Raw genomic sequence first — 22,686 nt, forward strand, 5'->3', positions numbered from 1 at the left:
ACAGGGACAGCAGTCTTGGGGGGAACATAAAAGTTTCTTTGCCATAAGGCACAAATTTATAAGTTGCTAACTTACAGTCTCATCCCAAAGGTTCCTTAACCATTCCACAAACTATATGCAAGGACTGATTCACCCACCCATAGAACAAAGCCACCTTGGGGGTGGAAAGTGGCAGCTGCTTAACAGCCAGAGAGGCCATTTATGGATCCAATACCCAAATAACACTGCAAGGGAACTGAAAAAAAGGATGTAATTACCCAAACTACAATCTGGTCAGAACACTGGGATTTAATGATGATCCTATCACTTACAGCATTGGAAGATTTCTTGAGTTTTTCCAGACCCACTCTCAGCTGGGCAGCATATGGAAATGGACATATATTTAAACTCATTAAGCAGCTGGGCCATCTCCTAGCAGTGGGATGAGAAGCAATGACCTACTCACCTTGAAAATATCCCATAAATGTGATATGAGGAAAGACCTCATCTAGTTCAGGCACCAATTCTAACCCAAGGGAAGCAAGGAACAATATTGGTAGTTTTTACAGCAACCAAGAAAACTCATTACTGAGACTAAGAACCCCCCCCCCCCCCACAGACCTTATTTAATCAAGCTTCTGAGGGTAACTTTTGAATATCAACTGGGAGTAGAAAAAGAGACAACTTTGCTTTCTTAACAGCCCAAGTGTTTATAAGGTTTTCTACAACACAATCCAAGGAGTAAAACCCACTCTGTTTGTCACTTGATCTGACAGAGGAAGGCTCTCCACACTGCTTCTTATAACCAGCAGTTATATCCTGCTGATGTAACAGACAAGATCCAATGAAAGTGGATCCTTAGAAAAAAAAATCAACAGTAGACTGACCTGGAGATGTCATGATGAAGAGAACAACAACAGAAGGAGCAGGCCACTGTTTCTTGGTATAATTTTTTTAAGTCCTTATTACTCACCTTCCCAAAAGTCCACTGTTTTAGGTAATAATGAGGATTATCTGATTAATAAGAACAGTCTGTGCTTTAGAACCTTTGAGGAAAAGGGGAAGGTGGCTAAAAGCAAGTTCTAGCCCCTCTACTTACTAATTGTGACAAGATAGGCATATTTATTAACCTAAGTTCAACTTCCTCATGTGTAAAATGGGGATATTTTCTTTTTGGGGTTTCTTGAGACTTAAATGAAGTAAGACATATAAAATCCTTAGCACAGGAACGCCAGGGTAGCTCAGTTAAGTATCTGCCTTGAGTTCGGGTCATGATCCTAGGGCCCTGGGATGGAGCCCCACATCAGGTTCCCTCTGCCTGCAGCTCCCCCTGCTTGTGTTCTATCAAATGAATAAAAATAAAATCCTTAGCATAGTATCTGACAGACAGTAAGGGCTCAATGATTGGTAGCTATATATTTTCTCCATTAACATTTTTATTACATTTGAAGAAAGCTCTTTAGTCAAAAAAAAAAAAAAAAAAAGAAAAGAAAAAGAAAACGATCTTTTCTATCACTTCCACTCTTTTAAGTTCAACACCTTACTTGCCTTCCCTGTGATTAGGGGGGCACTCAGCCTCTCTGGCACCTTCGCACCTCACTAGAAAGATTACAACTTTCCCCATCCATCATGGGATAGATTGTGGTGGGAGCTAGAATGCTATTCTGCCCAGCATACACCCTCTCATACTAGTTTGCATAAAATTTCACCAGCTTTTGGTTTTGCTATGTTCATCTGGAATTCCTCACGTTCCTGTCAAAAACCTTCCTGCTCCATGGTCACTAGGCTTCCTTAATGGTTTCTGGTGAGTGACTTATATCAAAAGCTGCAAAGCCGAGATAAATTATGCCCGCCTGCTTGCCCTTGACTACTATATTAATTCTCCCGTGGCTTCTGACAGACTGGAGATGCATACCTTGCTCCAGAAATATGATTTTCTCTAGTTCCTTGGCCATATCCAATTTTTCAGGCTGACATTTCAGAGAGCCCTACTGGGCTGAGCCAGGGTTCAGTTCACATTTAGAGAAGCCAAGCCATTGCCTCTGAGTAGCCTGCAACCAGCAGAATGTTCTGAAAACACTCATTACTGATGATGACACTTTCCTATCACATATAACTCAACTTCCATTAACTATCTTCAGCATTTTTCCTCAGCTGTTTTTGTTGCTGTTGTAATAAGGCCTCAGAGGCTATATTACACATGACAGAGATCAAAATGGCTAACATGTCAACCCCTTCAGTTCACCAGTAAAACAAGTGTTGGTGATAAATTACATATTTATTAATCACTCTACACACCATTTGTCAGTTCCTCTACTACAATGAAAGCAATCAGCTCCTGGGAATTATAACACATTAACTTTGCTCTACATATGCCAATCCCTTTTTAAATATTTCTCACAGCCTCCCCTCTACTGTATTCTCCTTAAAGCCTAGAATAGACTCTAGGCTTTGTGTTACCCATCACTCTCAACCTCACTAGGAACCATCTCCAAAATCACAAAGTGGGGGTACCCGGCTGGCTCAGTCAGTGAAGCATGTAACTCTTGATCTTGAGGTTGTGAGTCTGAGCCCCATGTTGGGTGTAGAGATTACTTAAATATAAAAAAATCTTTAAAAAAGAAAAAAAAGTGAAGATCCAGAAGCTCAGAACTGAAAAGCCTCCCTCCAGCCAGCCCATTTCTCATAGCATTGCTACATGCTAAGTGAAGAAAGTCAGGTTGTCTCAATGCAGCTCCTGACTTCTGGGTTCAGTAAAGTATTCGTAGTGTCCAGCACTCAGTCCCAAATGTTCCCTATTCCTCCAAATAGGCCCCAATGAGGCCCCTGGTCTTCCCTAAGGGCATTCCTTTTCTGTACATTCTGCCTTTTGAGAAGAATCACACAGAGGCATGAAACCAAGTATAAGTCTCTGAGCTCTGCTCTTCATCTCCAAAACCTATAAATCTTTCCCTGATTAATTTGGGAACAAAGAGAACACTAGAATTGACAGGGGTAAGGCTCTGTCTTCAATTTTCCATTTAAATCAGAAAGAGGGGGCAGCCCTGGTGCCGCAGCGGTTTAGCGCCGCCTGCAGCCCAGGGCGTGATCCTGGAGACCCTGGATCGAGTCCCATGTCAGGCTCTCTGTATGATGCCTGTTTCTCCCTCTGCCTGTGTCTCTGCCTCTCTCTGTCTCTATGAATGAATAAATAAAATCTTTAAAAAATAATAATAATAATAAATCAGAAAGAGGGGATCCCTGGGTGGCTCAGCGGTTTAGCACCTGCCTTTGGCCCAAGGCTTGATCCTGGAGTCCCAGGATTAATTCCCACATCGGGCTCCCTGCATGGAGCCTGCTTCTCCCTCTGCCTGTGTCTCTGCCTCTCTCTGTATCTCATGAATAAATAAATAAAATCTTTAAAAAAAATAAAAAATAAATAAATCAGAAAGAGTTCCCAGACCAATAGTGGTACTTACACAAGTGGATCGCATCATGGAAATCCAATATACAAAATTCCAATCTTTCAAAACAGATGCATTAGGTCAGTGGTTCCCAATTCTGGCTAATCATCATACCCAACAGGGGAATTAAAAAGAAAAAAACAAAACCGGATTCCCAGTTCCCACTCAGTGTATCAAGAGTAAAGCCCAGAAGTTTTTTTTCTTCTTGAAAAGGTCCTAGTGATTTTAATAAGCTAGGTTTGGGAACTACTATATTAAGGGATAGTTACCTACTTAATTAGAAGTTGCACCACAGGATTCCTCTAAATGACCATATCCTCTGCCCCATGCATTTAATATAGAAGTTTTAGAATCTGGTTAAAAGTAATCTATATACCGTTTACTAAGAACACGTCTTCTACATTAAACAAAATAACAAAGTGCCCTAGGAGTGGTGACATTTAGGAAAATTATAGAAAGATTAGACCTGTCCATTAAGGGGCCCACTTACCTCATATTTCCTATAGTTCACCAACAAAGCCAAGAGGACAACAGCATCATACCCATGCTCCCTGCGACTTGGGGGATGAGACAGTATCTGTAACATAAACCAGAAGTACATGAGTGCCAATTCCTAATTCCTAGGAATGCAGACAGAGAAGATTTAAGGACATGGTTTATCCAAAAGAGAAAGAGGTGACCTACCTGTAAAATTGCTTCAAATATACTGTTGATCATTACATACTCTAGGATAGTGTTCTGGCTGATGTTATCTGTCACCTGAATGCAATAAAAGGGTTTTTAAAGTCTACAGTGAGGCACTCTGCTATCTCAAATATATCTCCACCCCTACCATCGAAGAGAATCAGAAATGTTAAAACATACTACTACTTAGTATACCTTTAATAAGCAACCCTGAAGCTACCAGAGCCTGAGTAGGCAGACACAAGACAAGTAAGAAGTTAGCAAACTAAACTTCCCAAATCTCTGAATTTCTCTCACACCCTCACGTAAGCATTTACTTAACAGTTTCTTGGGTTTCATTTTCAAACCCAGAGAAAGAAGTTTAAGATACAGAAATCTCTGAGTAATGGCAGGGAAAGAGAACCACCTGAAGTAAATGAACAACACCCCCCACTCTTCTCCCACTAAACAGTATAGGTCAGCTTCCAGTTATATCAAAATCAGAACAAATGAAAATATTCAGAGTCACAAAAACTGTTTCCAAATAAGACCTAGTAAGAAGAGGAAATCTGTGATGATCCAGAAGACAAGAAATCTCCAAGAGTGGTACCTCTAAAGTAATAAATATCAAGTATCCTGCAGGCTAAAAATGCCAGCAGTTGCTCCAAAGAGCAGCTTCCAGGAAGTGAAAGCCCATTCAACTCACTTCCTTGTATACATTCATATGCAATGGAGTGATATGATGCCCCAGCAGAGATTTTTTTTCTCTTTTCCTTTCTAACTCTAGGCTCAAGTATTCAGATAAGTTTGCCCCTGCTGTTGATAATACCCTTGATAGAGAAACATATAGATGGGTCACTTACAGTCACTAAGCAAAGGAGAAGTTTCAGACATAAACTCTTCAGACTTTCAGAACCTTCTGCACAAAGCAATGAATCCAAACTCTCCATCAAGTTCTGAGAAAGAGATCCGTTAAGTATTAAAATATACCAAATATACCAAATATCTCTACTGTGTCTCTGTCCAACTCTGGGTTATATAACACAGGGGCACATGTATAATATACAATGAAGCAACTATATCGTCCCCATAGGTCTAGGCCTTGCATGATTAGACACAGAAAAGGAAGACTTCAAAGTATAGCTACTTGGGGAAAAATGCTTTAGAACAACTGCACAGAACAATGAAGAATTCACTACTTTACCAAATAAGTATTTTCAGTCTCTCATCCTCATATAAACTTTTAGATTAGAATGAGGTAAATTGTTAAAAGGCTAATGATAGGGATGCCTGGGTTGCTCAGGGGTTGAGCATCTGCCTTTGGCTCAGGGCATGATCCCAGAGTCCTAGGATCAAGTCCCACATCAGGCTTCCTGCATGAAGCCTGCTTCTCCCTCTGCCTATGTCTCTGCCTCTCTCCGTGTGTGTCTCTCATGAATAAATAAGTAAAAATTTTAAAAATAATAAATTTAAAAATAAAAGGCTAATGGTTGAATAAAGAAAATAAACTAATTAAATAAAATTAAGTCAATTAAATTAAGAAAAATAAGTGGTTAAGTTAAAGATTAATAATGATTAAATAATTGTAGGTAAAGTATATCTACTTTGATGCAGCACACTAAACAAACAACAAAGACACAATACCACTACCAGCTATCACAGGTCATATATGCTACCTACCAAGCTAGCTATTTCCACTCTGGCCTATTCCACTAGAAAATGTGATTGGAGTATATCACTTGTACTAACAATAAGATGTCAGACCCAAACTAATCAAAAGATGAAACCCTCACATACTATAGCAGAAGAACAAGAAAAGAAATATTTTACATTTAATGGAGGAGAATGAATGAAGAATAGGATTTAGCATGCTGGAAGCTCAATGAAGCTTCAAAATAAGCTATTTCAACAAACACATAGTGAGGGCCTACTCTGTGCTAAACATTGTGCTTTTAAAGAATTCAAGAAAAAAATGACCCTTGCTCTCAAGGCATTTTTAGTCTACTGGAAGAGAAAAATAAGCAAATAGTTTTAACTTAATGGTTACTATGATAGAAATATACATAGAGAAGAGGAATTATTTTTTTTAATATTTTATTTATTTATGAGAAAGGCAGAGACATAGGCAGAGGGAGAAGCAGGCTCCCCACGAGGATCCTGATGCGGGACTCCATCCCTGGACCCCGGGATCACAACCTGAGCCAAAGGCAGATGCTCAACCACTGAGCAACCCAGGCTCAGTCCTGAGTATTCCAGGACTCCTCAGGGTTGGGTTATATTTTGAAAAATCAGTAGGAATTAAAACTTGAGTAAGAAAAGAATTCTAGACAGGCAATAGCATGCTCAATGACACATGAGGAACTACATGGAACTGGGTGTGGAGTTGGAATACAAGTAGTTTATTATGGGCAGCCCGGGTGGCTTAGCGGTTTAGCACTGCCTTCAGCTCAGGGTGTGATCCTGGAGACCCAGAATCAAGTCCCACATTGGGCTTCCTGCATGGAGCCTGTTTCTCCCTCTGCCTGTGTCTCTGCCTCTCTCTCTCTTTGCCTCTCATGAATAAATACATAAAACCTTAAAAAAAAGTAGCTTATTATTATGGAAGTACAGAGTGAGGCACAGTGGTAAGAGAGGAGACTGGAGAATAAACAGGGAGCTGATCATGAAAGCTGTACAAGGCTACCTAGGGAGGTGTCTTTATCCTGTTAGTGAAGGGAAACTAATGAAGGGTTTTAAGCAAGAAAGATTTGAGTGTAAGATATATTACTGTGGTATCAGTGTGGATGACAGATTTAAAGATGGTAAGCCTGAAGGGAAGGAGACAAATGAGGACTAATCTACCTATTTTCTGAGCAAGTTGCCATGTCTTATTTGCCTTTATATCCCCAATGCCCGGCACAGCAGAGCCTAACCAACATTTGTCAAAAGAATGAATGAAGGCATCACTGCAATAGTTCAGGTAAGAGATAATGGGAACATTGGCAGTAGAGGAAAAAAGGAAAAACAGGTATGAGAAATATGAACTGAGGCAAAATTAGCTGATCTTGGTGATTATCTGGATATGAAAGATAAGGGGAAAGAGTTCCAAGTTTTTGGTCTGCGTGACTGAGACAACAGATGAGCCCATTCTGATGGGGAATGAATGAAAAAAAAAAGATGAAGGGAAAACATTTTGTAGATGTCAGGCAAGAGGTACTTTAGGGATGTGTGAGTGGGTATCTTCAGCAACTGGTTAGAGTATACAACTCTGAGTCTCACGACAGGATGTTAAAGCTAAAAATAGAGACTTAGTAATCAGCAGCATATAGGCAATAGTGAGAACTATGAGAATGAGTGAGATCTGGGATTTTACCACTGTATCTATATATATATATGTATGTACATGCGTATATACGTGTGTATATGGGAGCTCTATAGGAGAGAATTAATAACTAACTCCTTGGGACGCCTGGGTGGCTCAGCAGTTGAGCATCTGCCTTTGGCTCAGGGCGTGATCTCATCCCAGGATCGAGTCCCACATCAGGCTCCCTACAAGGAGCCTGCTTCTCCCTCCTATGTCTCTGCCTCTCTCTGTGTGTCTCTCATGAAAAAATAAATAAAATCTTAAAAAAAAAAAAAACTAACTCCAGGTACTAAGTCTTCATGTATTTAGAACTGTACATTCATAACTTAAAAAAAAAAAAACCTCGGGGAGGGGCAAGATGGCGGAAGAGCAGGGTCCCCAAATCACCTGTCCCCACCAAATTACCTAGATAACCTTCAAACCATCCTGAAAATTTACGAATTCGGCCTGAGATGTAAAGAGAGACCAGCTGGAATGCTACAGTGAGAAAAGTTCGCACTTCTATCAAGGTAGGAAGACGGGGGGAAAAGAAATAAAGAAACAAAAGGCCTCCGAGGGGGAGGGGCCCCGCGAGGAGCCGGGCTGAGGCCGGGGCGAGTGTCCCCAGGACAGGAGAGCCCCGTCCCGGAGGAGCAGGAGCTGCACCAACCTTCCCGGGCGGGCGGAAAGGGGCTCGCAGGGAGTTGGAGCAGGACCCAGGAGGGCGGGGATGCCCTCGGGCTCCCGGGGACACTAACAGACACCTGCGCCCCGGGGACGTGCTCCGAGCTCCCTAAGGGCTGCAGCGACGCACGGCGGGACCGACCGGAGCAGCTCGGAGGGCTCGGGAGCGGCTCCGCGGAGGGGCTGCAGGGCGGGAGCGCGAATCCACCAGCGCAGGCCCCGGAGCACAGGGCGCCGGGACACAGCCCAGGATCCGGCCTCCCCCGGGACAGGCAGAGGCCGGGAGGGCCCAGGACAGCGAGGACGCTCCTGCCCCGAGCTGAGCAGATCAGCGGCCCCGCCCCGGAGCCTCCAGGCCCTGCGGACGGAGAGCCGAGAGCCCCGAGCCCCGTAGTTCCTGCGGAGGCTGAATCCAGGCTTCCAGAGTTGCCGTAGCAACTGCTGCTGTTCCTCCTGGGGCCTGGCGGGGTAAACAACCCCCGCTGAGCCCGGCAGCAGGCAGGGGCAGAGCAGCTCCCCCAAGTGCTAACACCTGAAAATCAGCACAGCAGGCCCCTCCCCCAGAAGACCAGCTGGACGGACCAGTGATACTCCCCCGTGTTCCAATACAACTTGTTTTTGGCCACTCTGCACTGAGCAAAATGACTAGAAGGAAAACCTCACTTCAAAAGAAAGAATCAGAAACAGCCCTCTCTCCCACAGAGTTACAAAATCTGGATTACACTTCAATGTCAGAAAGCCAATTCAGAAGCACTATTCTACAGCTACTGGTGGCTCTAGAAAAAAGCATTAAGGCCTCACGAGACTTCATGACTGCAGAATTTAGATCCAATCAGGCAGAAATTAAAAATCAACTGAATGAGATGCAATCCAAACTAGAAGTCCTAACGACGAGGGTTAACGAGGTGGAAGAACGAGTGAGTGACATAGAAGACAAGTTAATGGCAAAGAGGGAAACTGAGGAAAAAAGAGATAAACAATTAAAGAACCACGAAGACAGATTAAGGCAAATAAATGACACTCTAAGGAAGAAAAACCTACGTTTAATTGGGGTTCCCGAGGGCGCCGAAAGGGACAGAGGGCCAGAATATGTATTTGAACAAATCCTAGCTGAAAACTTTCCCAATCTGGGAAGGGAAACAGGCATTCAGATCCAGGAAATAGAGAGATCCCCCCCTAAAATCAATAAAAACCGTTCAACACCTCGACATCTAATAGTGAAGCTTGCAAATTCCAAAGATAAAGAGAAGATCCTTAAAGCAGCAAGAGACAAGAAGTCCCTGACTTTCATGGGGAGGAATATTAGGGTAACAGCAGACCTCTCCACAGAGACCTGGCAGGCCAGAAAGGGCTGGCAGGATATATTCAGGGTCCTAAATGAGAAGAACATGCAACCAAGAATACTTTATCCAGCAAGGCTCTCATTCAAAATGGAAGGAGAGATAAAGAGCTTCCAAGACAGGCAGGAACTGAAAGAATATGTGACCTCCAAACCAGCTCTGCAAGAAATTTTAAGGGGGACTCTTAAAACTCCCCTTTAAGAAGAAGGTCAGTGGAACAATCCACAAAAACAAGGACTAAATAGATATCATGATGACACTAAACTCATATCTGTCAATAGTAACTCTGAACGTGAATGGGCTTAATGACCCCATCAAAAGGCGCAGAGTACCATGGACTTTCTTCAGAGACTTAGAACAAATTATTTTAAGATTCGTGTGGAATCAGAAAAGACCCCAAACAGCCAGGGGAATTTTAAAAAAAGAAAACCATATCTGGGGGCATCACAATGCCAGATTTCAGGTTGTACTACAAAGCTGTGTTCATCAAGACAGTGTGGTACTGGCACAAAAACAGACATATAGATCAATGGAACAGAACAGAGAACCCAGAAGTGGACCCTGAACTTTATGCTCAACTAATATACGATAAAGGAGGAAAGACGATCCACTAGAAGAAAGACAGTCTCTTCAATAAATGGTGCTGGGAAAATTGGACATCCACATGCAGAAGAATGAAACTGGACCACTCTCTTGCACCATACACAAAGATAAACTCAAAATAGATGAAAGATCTAAATGTGAGACAAGATTCCATCAAAATCCCAGAGAAGAACTCAGGCAACACCCTTTTTGAACTTGGCCACAGTAACCGGAGAAGGACAAACAGTGTATGTTCTCATTCATTTGGGGAATAGGAATAATAGCGAAAGGGAATATAAGGGAAGGGAGAAGAAATGTGTGAGAAATATCAGAAAGGGAGACAGAACATAAAGGCTTCTAACTCTGGGAAATGAACTAGGGGTGGTGGAGGGGGAGGAGGGCGGGGGGTGGGGGTGAATGGGTGACGGGCACTGAGGGGGACACTTGATGGGATGAGCACTGGGTGTTATTCTGTATGTTGGTAAATTGAACACCAATAAAAATTAATTTATAAAAAAAAAAAAAAAAAAAAAAAAAAAAAAAACCTCATCACTACAAGGCTTCTTTGTCAAATAGATTATTTTAAATTTAGTGAGTGACAGAAGATGAATTCTTCAAAGTTCATATTATAAATAACCTTCATTCAAGATAATGTCAAACACTATAAATCAGATATCTAGTAAGGGACTTATATCCAAAATATATAAAGAATTCTTACAACTCAACAATAAAAAGACAAATAACTCAATCTAGAAATGGGAAAAGGATGTGAATAGACATTTCTCCAAAAATATATATATTAAAGATCGACAAAAGCAACTGTTGACGAAGATGTGAAAAAATTAGAAAGACCCTTATATGTTGCTGATGGCAATGTAAAATGGTATAGCAACTTTGGAAAACAGTTTGGAAGTTCCTTGAAATGTTAAACATAGAGTTACTATATGACCCAGCAATTTTCTTCCTAAGTACATTCCTAAGAGAACTGAAAACTTACATCCACACAAAAACTTGTTCATGAATCTTCACAGCAGCATTATTTATAAAAGCCAGAATGCTGAAATATCCCACATATCTATTAACTGATGAATGAATAAAATGATGTGGTATAGGGGCACCTGGGTGGCTCAGTAAGTTGAGCATCTGCCTTCGGCTATGGTCATAATCCTGGAACCCCAGGATCAAGCCCCATGTTGGGCTCCCTGATCAGCAGGGAGACTGCTTCTCCCTCTCTCTCTGCCCCTTTGTTTGTGTTTTCTCTCTCTCTCTCCCTCTCTCGCTCATTCTCTCTCAATAAATAAATGAAATCTTTTAAAAATAAATAAAATGATGCAGTGCATTCATACAATGAAATATTAATCAGTAAAAAAGGGAATGAAGTACTGATATATGCTATAACATGGATGAATTGAAAACATCATGCTAAGTGCAAGAAGCCAGACACAGAAGACCACATACAATTCCATTTATATGAGATGTCCAGTATAGGTAAACCAAGAAAAACATAAAGCAACTTAATGGTTGCCAGGTGCTGGAAAGAAGGGGGAATGGGGAATGACTGCTAATGGGTACATGTTTTTAGAGTGATAAAAATGTTCCAAAATTAACAGTGGTGATGGTTGTACAATTCCATGAATATACTAAAAACCACTGAATCAGGGTGCCTGGCTAGCTCAGTCAGTGGAGCATGAGACTCTTGATCTCAGGGTTGTGAGTTTAAGCCCCACACTGGGTATAGAGATTACTTAAAATCTTGGGTCACCTGGGTGGCTCCGCAGTTAAGCATCTGCCTCAGCTTAGGGAGTGATCCTGGAGTTCCAAGATCAAGTCCCATATTGGGCTCCCTGCATGGACCCTGCTTCTCCTCTCTCTGCCTGTGTCTCTGCCTCTTGTGAATAAATAAATAAAATCTTTAAAAAATAAAAATAGGGACCCCTGGGTGGCTCAGCAGTTTAGCGCCTGCCTTCAGCCCAGGGTGTGATCCCAGAGTCCCAGGATCGAGTCCTGAATCGGGCTCCCTGCATGGAGGGAGTTTCTCCCTCTGCCTGTGTCTCTGCCTCTTTCTCTCTGTGTCTCTCATGAATGAATAAAATCTTTAAAAAGAATTTTAATTGTAAATAAATAAAATCTTAAGAAAAAAAAAAAACAAAAAGAAACCCACTGAATGATTACACTTTAAAAGGGTGAACTGCGGGACACCTGGGTGGTTCAGTGGTTGAGCGTCCTTGCCTTTGGCTCAGGGCATGATCCTGGAGTCTTGGAATCAAGTCCCACATCGGGCTCCCTGCATGGAACCTGCTTCTCCTCTCTCTGCCTGTGTCTCTGCCTCTCTCTCTGTGTCTCTCATGAATAAATAAATAAAATATTTTTTAGAAAAAGGGGGTGAACTGCATATATGAATTATCTCTCAATAAACCTGTTCTTTTTAAAAAGTGTCAAATAGTAGAAATAAAAATTCTGATAAAGTCATTGTGTTAAATAAGAAAAGTTAAGTTTAGGGGTGCCTGTCCAGCTCAGTCAGTTGAGTGTCTGCCTTCGGCTCAAGTCATGACCTCAGGATCCCAGGATTGAGCCCCATGTCGAGCTCCCTGCTCAGCGGGGAGTCTGCTTCTCCCTCTCCCTTTCCCCCCTGTTCATTCTCTCTGTGTCTCTCTCAAATGAATAAATAAAATCTTAAAACAAAACAAAAACAAAAAACCTTAAGTTTAGAAAAGTTACCCTCGTATATTATATTATCCTTGTTATATTTTATTTGAGTTCATAAGTGTTTTTAAGAATATATGAGCACATGATCTAAGTCATAAAATAAACTGCTAAGTCTTTATCCTGGTCTTTATCCTGCAAGGGAAGGATACTTCAATTCAAATCTGATTTTCAACTTTTCCTTTATTCAGACAAACCAAATCTGTAAAACAAAAATATTCAAATTCAAGAACAAATTCAACCATTCATATTTACCTGAGCACAAATCTTCTAGTACATTAACTGTCTGCAGATGGTATCCATGAACAGCTGTCAGAAGCAGCCATTCACAGGCACATCTGCAACTTATGCCTCACCTTCATGCAAAACTCTGCCTTGTCAAAGCCCATCAGCATGTTGATAATGTCAAAACCAGAGGTAGACTTATTCTTTTGATGGACTCCTCGAATGAGTGCACATAAGGTCTGCAGAGATGAGAAAGAATTCTTTTGTAAAAAAAGAGGAAATCTCAAAACATGAAGGGCACTTGATCTGTCGCCTCACCCTGCAACCTAAGAACCTCCTCCTTACACAGCTGACATTCAATTGCTCTATCACTCTCCACTCCAAAACAGTCTGAGTCCTACTATGTGCAAAATCCAGAAATTAAGAGGAGCAGCCCGGTGGCCCAGCAGTTTAGCGCTGCCTTCAGCCCAGGGTGTGATCCTGGGGACCAGGGATCGAGTCCCACGTCAGGCTCCCCCCACAAAGCCTGCTTCTCCCCCTGCCTGTCTCTCTCTCCCTCCCTCCCTCTCTCTCTCTCTGTCAAGAATAAATAAAATCTTAAAAAAAATAAAAGAGGAAAAAAATAAAAAATAAAAAATAGGGATCCCTGGGTGGCGCAGCGGTTTGGCGCCTGCCTTTGGCCCAGGGCGCAATCCTGGAGACCCGGGATCGAGTCCCACGTCAGGCTCCCGGTGCATGGAGCCTGCTTCTCCCTCTGCCTGTGTCTCTGCCTCTCTCTCTCTGTGTGTGACTATCATAAATAAATAAAAAAATAAAAAATTTTAAAAATAAATAAATAAATAAATAAATAAATAAATGAGGAACAGCAATCGAAACTGTTGTCATTCTCTTTCTTTTGCTGATCTTTTTTTTTTTTTTTTTTTTTTTTTTTTTTTTTTTTTTTTGCTGTTTTTTGGCCATCATCCTCTTTTTAAAAATTGCACTGCAAAGACTGGAAGGTGAATTCAAAAATAAAAATAGTTTTTAAATTTGAGTCATGGATTGGTGGAGCTTTCCTTTATTTAAAATTAACTCTAGTATTTACAGTATAACTTATAATTTTTAGTACTTTTTAATATTACAAAAGTTATTTCAGTCATATGGTAACAATCAGTTGCTTCAAAACTTAAATTCTTTACTATCCCCATCTACTACTGACTAGGTGTGTAAACCTGGACAAATTAGTTAACTTCTCAGTGCCTCAGTTTTTTCATCCATCAAATGGAAATGACAATAATAGCATCCATCTCATAGGGATGTGGTGAGAACTATGTGAATTAACACTGTAAAGCACTTGAAATAGTCCAACTTTGTTAATGCTCCAAGAGTAGTGCCTAAAACTTTGTAAAAGCTCTACAAGTCTCAGCCATTATAATAATGTACTATATTTTTATGGGTCACCGAGTGGCTTAATGTCTATTTATTTTCACTGAACTAAAAGCAGTTTACTGTCCATGCCCCCTCCCCAGTGAGCCACTGCAATTACAGGAAATACAATTCCCAACTTTCATTTCAGCTTTCAGTGAGCCCCTACAACTGTGATGCCCAAAATGCAGAGTTTATTGTGTCAAAGTTTAACACAATTACAGGATAAACATGGTCCTTCTTTCTGGGACATCAGTTCAAGAGGCAACTTCTACCATCTACAGATGAGGAAACCGGGGCTCATGAAGTGAGTTACCCAACTATTTAAATTAAACAGAACATAAAGACTCCTAACTCTGGGAAACGAACTAGGGGTGGTGGAAGGGGAGGAGGGCGGGGGGTGGGGGTGAATGGGTGACGGGCACTGAGGGGACACTTGACGGGATGAGCACTGGGTGTTATTCTGTATGTTGGTAAATTGAACACCAATAAAAATTAATTTATTAAAAATAAAATAAAATAAAATAAAATAAAATAATAAATAAAATAAAATAAAATAAAATAAATAAAAAAATAAATTAAAAACTTAAACCCAATCTATCAAAAGTTCTGATAAAATCTTTTATGTTGTCATAGATTCTTCATAGTGTAAGCTCGTCAATCACTGCCCTAGCTATTCAGCCTGATCTCAGCTACAATGGAACTACTGGATTATAAACTATAGAAATTTTGCCCATCATTCATTCAATAAAAATTTACTTCTAAGGGGCAGCCCGCCCCTCACTGGTTTAGCGCCACCTTCGGCCTAGGGCGTGATCCTGGAGACCCAGGACTGAGTCCCACGTCGGGCTCCCTGCATGGAGCCTGATTCTCCCTCTGCCTGTGTCTCTCTCTCTCTATCTCTATCTCTCTCTCATGCATAAATAAATAAATTCTTTTTAAAAAAATTATTTCTAATAAAGTGCTGAGTATTTACCAGGCACTGTCCTATATACTAGAAACAAAGTACTGAATGAAACTACCAAAGTCTTTGCTCTCAAGAAGCTTAAAATGTATCCCTATCAACCCAGGACTTGGCACATAACAGTCATTCAAGAAATAATTATTTAGTGATCATGCCACTAAGAACAATGATTCTTAATGTTTTCTAAGTTACAGACCCTTTTGAAAATCTGACACTCTCTTTCCAGAAAAAATGTACACATGCACATAAAATATTACATATAACTTTGGGAAGTCAAGGACCCTCTGAAACCTCATATTAAGAACTTCTGATCTAGGAATACCTGGGTGGCTTAGCGGTTGAGCATCTGCCTTTGGCTCAGGGCATGATCCTGGAGACCCGGGATCCAGTCCCACATCGGGCTTCCTGCATGGAGCCTGCTTCTGCCTCTACCTATGTCTCTGCCTCTCTCTGTGTATCTTTTGAATAAATAAATAAAATATTTAAAAAAAAAAAAAAGAACTTATGATCTATGGACGCCTGGGTGGCTCAACAGTTCAGCATCTGCCTTCGGCTCAGGGCATGATCCCAGAGTCCTGGGATTAAGTCCCATATTGGGCTCCTTGCTGGAACTGCTTATCCTGTCTCTGCCTCTCTCTGTGTCTCTCATGAATAAGTAAATAACTCTTAAAAAGAAATTCTGATCTAGTGAGAAAATACTATATTAAGAATTTCTTCTGATTTTTGCTGTAGACTAACTATCCCTGCCTCATAGCATCCCTTCTATATCTTCTTTTCCTCAAGTAATCACAAAAATTCTGTCAATCTGCCTTGGCATTAGATCAAATTATACAAGTAGACAAGATTACTATTATAAAGGTCAATTTGTGGGGCACTTGGGTGGTTCAGTCAGTTAAGTGTCTGCCTTTGGCTCAGGTCATGATCCCAGGTTCCTGGGATCGAGCCCTGCACTGGGCTCCCTGCTCAGTTGGAAGTCTACTTCACTCTCTACCCCTCCCCCTGTGTTTCTCTCTCAAATAAATAATAAATAAATAAAATCTCTTTAAAAAGAAAGTCAATTTGTTTAACCAGTAAGATGCCTAAACAAACATGGCATAAATGTTTATTATTTAAAGGAAAAAAAAAAACTCTTCACACCTAAGTGCAATTCTAGGTTCCTCAGGTCCCAACATATGTGTTACAATCCCTTTCCAAAAACAAGACTTCCCAAGTCTCCCAATCTTGTACCTGTAATGCATTGACAACTCGAATTGGATGTTCCTCTCCCAGAGCCTGGATACAGTGTTGAAATAAGCAATTAATGTTATCCTTGATCTTCATTAACTCCTCACCATCAAGAGATTCCAGCTTGCCTTCTAGATACTCCAAATTCACCTACCAAGGAAACAGTGAAGATGCTATTTTTAGTAACAGTTTTAGTGAATTGTATTTAACATGAGCACCTTTAGTATAGCGCCTACAACATATAAGAAGGCAATTTCAGTTACCAGGAAAATCCAGAGATAGCATCAGGTTTACCTTCATAAGGAAGAGTTCCTCCCAAAATCGAGGACTGCACTTACTGGGATCCTCTGTCTGAAACCAGAAAATAAGAAGGTTCAATATCCCCAGTTAACACCGAGCATTAAGAATACATCTAAAAGGGCAGCCAGGATGGCTCAGCGGTTTAGCGCCGCCTTCAGCCCAGGGCGTGATCCTGGGGATTGAGTCCCACATCGGGCTCCCTGCATGGAGCCTGCTTCTCCCTCTGCCTCTGTCTCTGCCTCTCTCTCTGTGTGTGTCTTTCATGAATAAATAGATCTTTAAAAAAAATCTTTAAAAAAAGGGCAACTGGGCAGCTCAGCTGGTTGAGCATCCAAATCCAACTCTTGGTTTCGGCCCAGGTCAATCTCAGGGTCGTGGGATTGAGCCCTGCCTTAGGTTCTGCACTGGGTCGGGAGTCTGCTTGGGATTCTCTCTTTGCGCCTCCGCCAGCTCACGTGTGTGTGTGTGTGTGTGTGTGTGTGTGTGTGTGTGTGTCTGTATACTCTCACTCTCTTGCTCTCTCTCTCTCTCAAATAAATAAATAATCTTAAAAAAAAGAAAGAATACAAAAAAAAAGAAAGAATACATCTGAAAGGGTCACTTATACATAATCAACTTTACCTTTCAAAATTAGCTTTGAAAATCCTTAGTCATTCTATACTATTATAACAGGGAACAATAATTTTAGAAGTTTTTTCCCCAAAATGGGACCCCTGGGTGGCTCAGCGGTTAGGCGCCTGCCTTCAGCCCAGGGCATGATCCTGGAGTCCCGGGATCAAGTCCCACATCAGGCTCCCTGCATGGAGCCTGCTTCTCTCTCTGCCTGTGTCTCTGCCTCTCTCTCTCTCTCTCTGTGTGTGTCTTTCATGAATAAATAAATAAAATCTTAAAAAAAAAGAAGTTTTTTTCCCCAAAATGAAAGACACTGTACATAGATACATATTCCCTGTGCCAAAAGTTAAATAATGGCTCAAAGAATCTCCCTCAAATCTTCTCTACTAGCAAGAAGTGAACCTAACCATCTGAATAAGACAGTCACATTATATGTCCTCATCACATCTGTACAGTCTTCAAAGCCCTTTCACATACATGAAATACAATAGCCCAGAAAGCCAGATATGGTATATGTTATTTGCATCCTCCTTTTAGGAAAGAGAATCCACAAAGTTATTACATACACTGGTACAGGAGCCAGAACCTAGACCACATAAGTAATACTGCCATAGTTTTACAACATCCTGTGTTGACTGCTGCTGCTTGCCCTCCTGTATGCATTTAGCTCTCTGTATGGAGCTTTTTTTTTTTTAAGATTTTATTTATTTACTTGAGAGAGAGAGAGTGAGGGAGAAAGCAGAAGCAGGAGGGAGAAGGAGAAGCAGGCTCCCTGCTGAGCTGGAGGCTCTATGTGGGGCTTGATCCCAGGACCCTGAGATCATGACTGGAGCCAAAGGCAGACACTTAACCTACTGAACCACCCAGGTGCCCCCATACAGAGCTTCTAATATGCCCTTTCCTTAATTCAAATTGATCCAAAAATGTTAACAAAATTACAGTGCTAAAATCCAAATTTTCTTAGCAATAATTTTCAAACAAATTCTAAAGAGCAAAATAAGAAAAAGAGAACTCCTACTTTAGAGGAAAGCTAATGGCATAAAACCAGTAAGTCAATCACCCACTATCACCCTTAAGTTGACCTTTTAAAATTACTACCAAGAACTAATATCTTTATTAGTCAAGAACTCCTGATCTAATAAGAATAGTATACTAGGAATCTCTTCTGGATTTTTAACTGAGAATAACACAGAGATGCAACATTTCTGGCCTTTTCGTAAGGTGCTCCTTTAGTGATTTTTTTCTATCCCTTTCTCCTAGGAGGGGTCACACTCACACTTTGACTCTCACACTTTTTTTTTTTTAATTTCTTTGAGAGAGAGAGAGAGCAAGCACAGGAGGAAGGGGAGGGGGAGAGGGAAAATCTTAAGTAGACTCCAGGCTAAGCACAGAGCCTGATGTGAGGCTCAATCTCACGATCCCAAGATCAATATCTAAACCAAAACAAAAAAAAAAATAAACCAAAACCAAGAGTCAGATGCTTAATTGACTGTGCCACCCAGGTACCCCTTGACTCTCATAATTCTATAATGTCATTTTTTTATCTATATATGAAATTCAGACTACTCGGGCAGCCCGGATGGCTCAGAGGCTTAACACCGCCTTCAGCCCACGGCATGATCCTGGGGACCCGGGATCGAGCCCCACATCGGGCTCCTTGCATGGGACCTGCTTCTCCCTCTGCCTGTGTCTCTGCCTCTCTTTCTGTGTCTCTCATGAATAAATAAATAAAAATCTTTAAAAAAAGAAAAAAAAAAGAAATTCAGACTACTCATGGAGTTGGCACTTCCCATCCTCAAAGCTCACTCAATCAATAGTGCTATGTATATCAAACTTACCTAATATAGAAAGAGCCCTAATAGGTTCCAAGTTCTCACTCATTTTCTCTGTATAATCATCTGTATTGACCTGTGCAATTCTGTATTAAATTTTTGCATTTCAAACTCTATCTCTAAGGCTTGCCAAGAGGTAAAGGTTTTACTTGATTGCATTATTTATTCTGGGCCGTGTGGCAAAGTTGAACAAGTAAGGACCCTGGAGTCAAACACTAGGGTTCAAACCATGACTCCATCACCTTCCAACTATGATCCCCAGTTTCCTCATCTGTAAACTGCTCTTTTACATGGCACATGTGAAAACATGGCACTCTTGCATCATTCTTGTCAGAGTTAATGTACTTAGTGACGCACTTAGACACCAGGCACATAGTAGAAATTCAAAACATAGTAATAACTCTTTTTTTTTTTTTTTTAATTCATAACAGACACAGAGGGAGAGGGAGAGGCAGAGACACAGGCAGAGGGAGAAGCAGGCTCCACGCAGGGAGCCCGACATGGGACTCGATCCCGGGTCTCCAGGATCACACCCTGGGCTGAAGGTGGTGCTAAACTGCTGGGCCACTGGGGCTGCCTGGTAATAACTCTTTTTATAAGTATTATTCTGTTTTATGTGTACTATTTATGATCAGAATTTCAGAAGGCAAGTACCCCTTCAGGGTATGTAATTACTCTAACCTCCCCTAATAGGGCAGACTTCACAACAAAGGCTTGGACCATGGTCAATCAGCAGTTATGAAGACCCAAAGAAATCCCCCATCCAATCACTAGGAATTCACCATCACCAGTTATGTTATATAGTTGGAGAATGTGATAGATTAAGCAATTGTTCTGTCCACTAACAACTTGAGTTGTTAACAGTTCATCTTTTAAAAAATCTTAAATCATAGAATTCTAGAGCCAAAGGGAACTTCAAGGGACATCTAGGATAAAAGAGTCCTTACATCGGATCATACGGAAGACAAGTCTTTCTTAAAGATATTCAGGAAAAAAAAGCTTCTCAAGCTTCACTCCCTCCTTTCAATTGTTTTACTGCAACAATCTATAAGAACAACATAACAACAATCTATATGAATTAACACATGGTCATAATTTCTAACACAAGAGCGCTCATTCTCACTCTCACCCTTACTCTCTCTTTCTCCCTCTGAAGAACTGAAAGGTAGCAGGCAGGGGTGAGCTTATTTCTCATTTTAGAATAAGAAACTATGGAGTCAAGCTGTGTGTAACTGTCAGAGCTCCAGGCCTTACCATAAAGATCTCATCATACATCAGCACCACTTTTTCCTTCAGTGGTTTTTTGGAGGCTGATGATTTCCGGAGCAAACCCCCTCGTTTTTCCACCTGTGCCATGGTTAGAGAATCTGTGAAAAGAAAGCCACAGTCAATGCTATAAATGCTCTCCAAGATACTGGATAGTCTGTTGAAGAGCTCTCAATGGGAAATTTTTTAGGAAGAAGAAAAAATGATAAACAATCATGTAATAGATCTTGTGCATCTGTCCAACACCCAATCCCCTGAGCAGGTAACTTCAAGGCTTAAATCATTACTTGGCCTACAGGAAAACACATTTTACATCTTTAAAACATGCCAGTGGACAAGGCTTACAACAGATCCAAAACCAAGAAGGAAAGTGTAACTAGCTCCATCTATAATAGATTTGGCCATATATTTGAGGTTGATGGAAGGAATGCTGCAAAGTACACACTGCCCACAGACTGATGGTGAAGTTAAATTTCAAGTATTGATTGAGCTTAGGACCATTAAGGCAGGAAGTGTGCTGCAGACTGATGTGCTCCATTGATTTCCCCAAAGTAAGTAGGTCCTCATCACTGCAAAGTACTTGGCCTTCACTGCCTCATAAATCACACTGCAGTTGACTGTCTTCAGAAATTCCTCTGGAAAGAGACTCAGGGCAGAAAATAGAAGTTATGAGGACAAAAATTAAATCTGTTTTCAAAATAACTGAATATAACAATATACTTCTTTCAAATCTATATATATTTTAACACTATTGCAGATCAAATCTCAGTGTATTTTTCAATTCTATATAAAAGCAATTCCAGGGGCACCTGAGTGGCTCAGCAGTTGAACGTCGTCCATCTTTGGCTCAGGGCGTGATCCTGGAGTCCCAGGATTGAGTCCCACATCAGGCTCCCTGCATGGAGCCTGCTTCTACCTCTGCCTGTGTCTCTCCCTCTGTGTGTGTTTCTCATGAATAAATAAAATAAAATCTTTTTAAAAATAATAAAATAAAAATATAAGCAATTCTATGAATCATGCCCAAATTTCCCATCTTGTTTCAAGGAATTTCAATTTTTTACAAGTGAGAACTTGAAATCCCAGAGGTCTCCCTGTGGATTTACACATTTCCCCTCACTTCCCAGATTCTTTCTACTATTGACAAAATTCCTGTCTCTCTCTTAAATTATAGGCTCTAGTTGTGAAACTTAATTTCACCCAATGGCAAGTATGGGCTGTAACAAGAAGCCTGATTTTACTTCCAGGCAAATCTAAAGTATCAGAATAAAATTAATTTTGTTCAGGCAGCCCTGGTGGCACAGGGGTTTAGCGTCGCCTGCAGCCCAGGGTGTGATCCTGGGGACCCCGGATCAAGTCCCACATCAGGCTCCTTGCATGGAGCCTGCTTCTCCCTCTGCCTGTGTCTCTGCCTCTCTCTCTCTCTCTTTCTGTGTGTGTGTCTCTCATGAATAAAATATAAAATCATGAAAAAATAAAAAATAAAATTTTTTCAAAATTTTTGAAAAAAAATTTTGTTCAATGATTTGAAAAATATGTGCTATCTTTCAGATCAAAATCAAAAATTTATTTGAGGAAGAGATGCATCTGGTGGCATAAAAGATTATATCTTGGGACACCTGGGTGGCTCAGTTGCTTAAGCATCTGCCTTCAGCTCCAGTCATGATCCCAGGGTCCTGGGATTGAGCCCCGCATAGAGCCCCCTGCTCGGCAGGAACTTGCTTCTCCCTCTCCTCCCACTCCTGCTCTCTTCCGCTATATCTGGTGCTATCTCTCTCTCTCTCTTTCTCTCTCTGAAATCTTAAAAAAAAAAAAAAAATAAATATATATATATATATATATATATATATATATATATATCTCAGACATTGTCTTTCTCTAATATATATAGCCAAAAAGGAGATTTACCTTTGAGCACAAAAACCACAAAGCACAGAAAATTTCTCCAACTAGATATGAAGCATCTTTTAGCACAGGGACTACATTTTTTTTTTCATCTTATCTTTTTTCTATAAGCACATGGCTCAGGGTATATTATGCTCAGTGTATGCTCATCACTGACTGATTCCAAAATACGGGGGGAAAAGAACCTGAAAAGTCCTACATATGACCTAAAATTTTATTAAGACCTATCTCTAGGGCAGCC

General features: G+C 40.9%; 1 protein-coding gene across 3 annotated transcripts in view; it reads right to left on the bottom strand.

The window, feature by feature from the left end:
* The window catches only part of ARMH3 (armadillo like helical domain containing 3), a 187,387-nt gene that overhangs the window by 152,158 nt on the left and 12,543 nt on the right, over positions 1-22,686 (bottom strand). For all 3 annotated transcript variants that reach the window (XR_008661181.1, XR_008661180.1, XM_055300034.1), the window contains exons 2-8: positions 20,532-20,644; positions 16,828-16,884; positions 16,537-16,683; positions 13,073-13,180; positions 4,949-5,041; positions 4,107-4,181; positions 3,913-3,999 (exon numbers count right to left, since the gene is read on the bottom strand). Coding sequence is in view for 1 of the 3 variants with exons in the window: in XM_055300034.1 (XP_055156009.1) it covers positions 3,913-3,999; positions 4,107-4,181; positions 4,949-5,041; positions 13,073-13,180; positions 16,537-16,683; positions 16,828-16,884; positions 20,532-20,633 (669 nt within the window). In the remaining 2 variants the exon portion in view is untranslated. The remainder of the gene's footprint in view (positions 1-3,912; positions 4,000-4,106; positions 4,182-4,948; positions 5,042-13,072; positions 13,181-16,536; positions 16,684-16,827; positions 16,885-20,531; positions 20,645-22,686) is intronic.

This window comes from Nyctereutes procyonoides, unplaced genomic scaffold (assembly GCF_905146905.1).
Source record: "Nyctereutes procyonoides isolate TBG_1078 unplaced genomic scaffold, NYPRO_anot_genome, whole genome shotgun sequence".
NCBI classification, from domain to species: domain Eukaryota; kingdom Metazoa; phylum Chordata; class Mammalia; order Carnivora; family Canidae; genus Nyctereutes; species Nyctereutes procyonoides.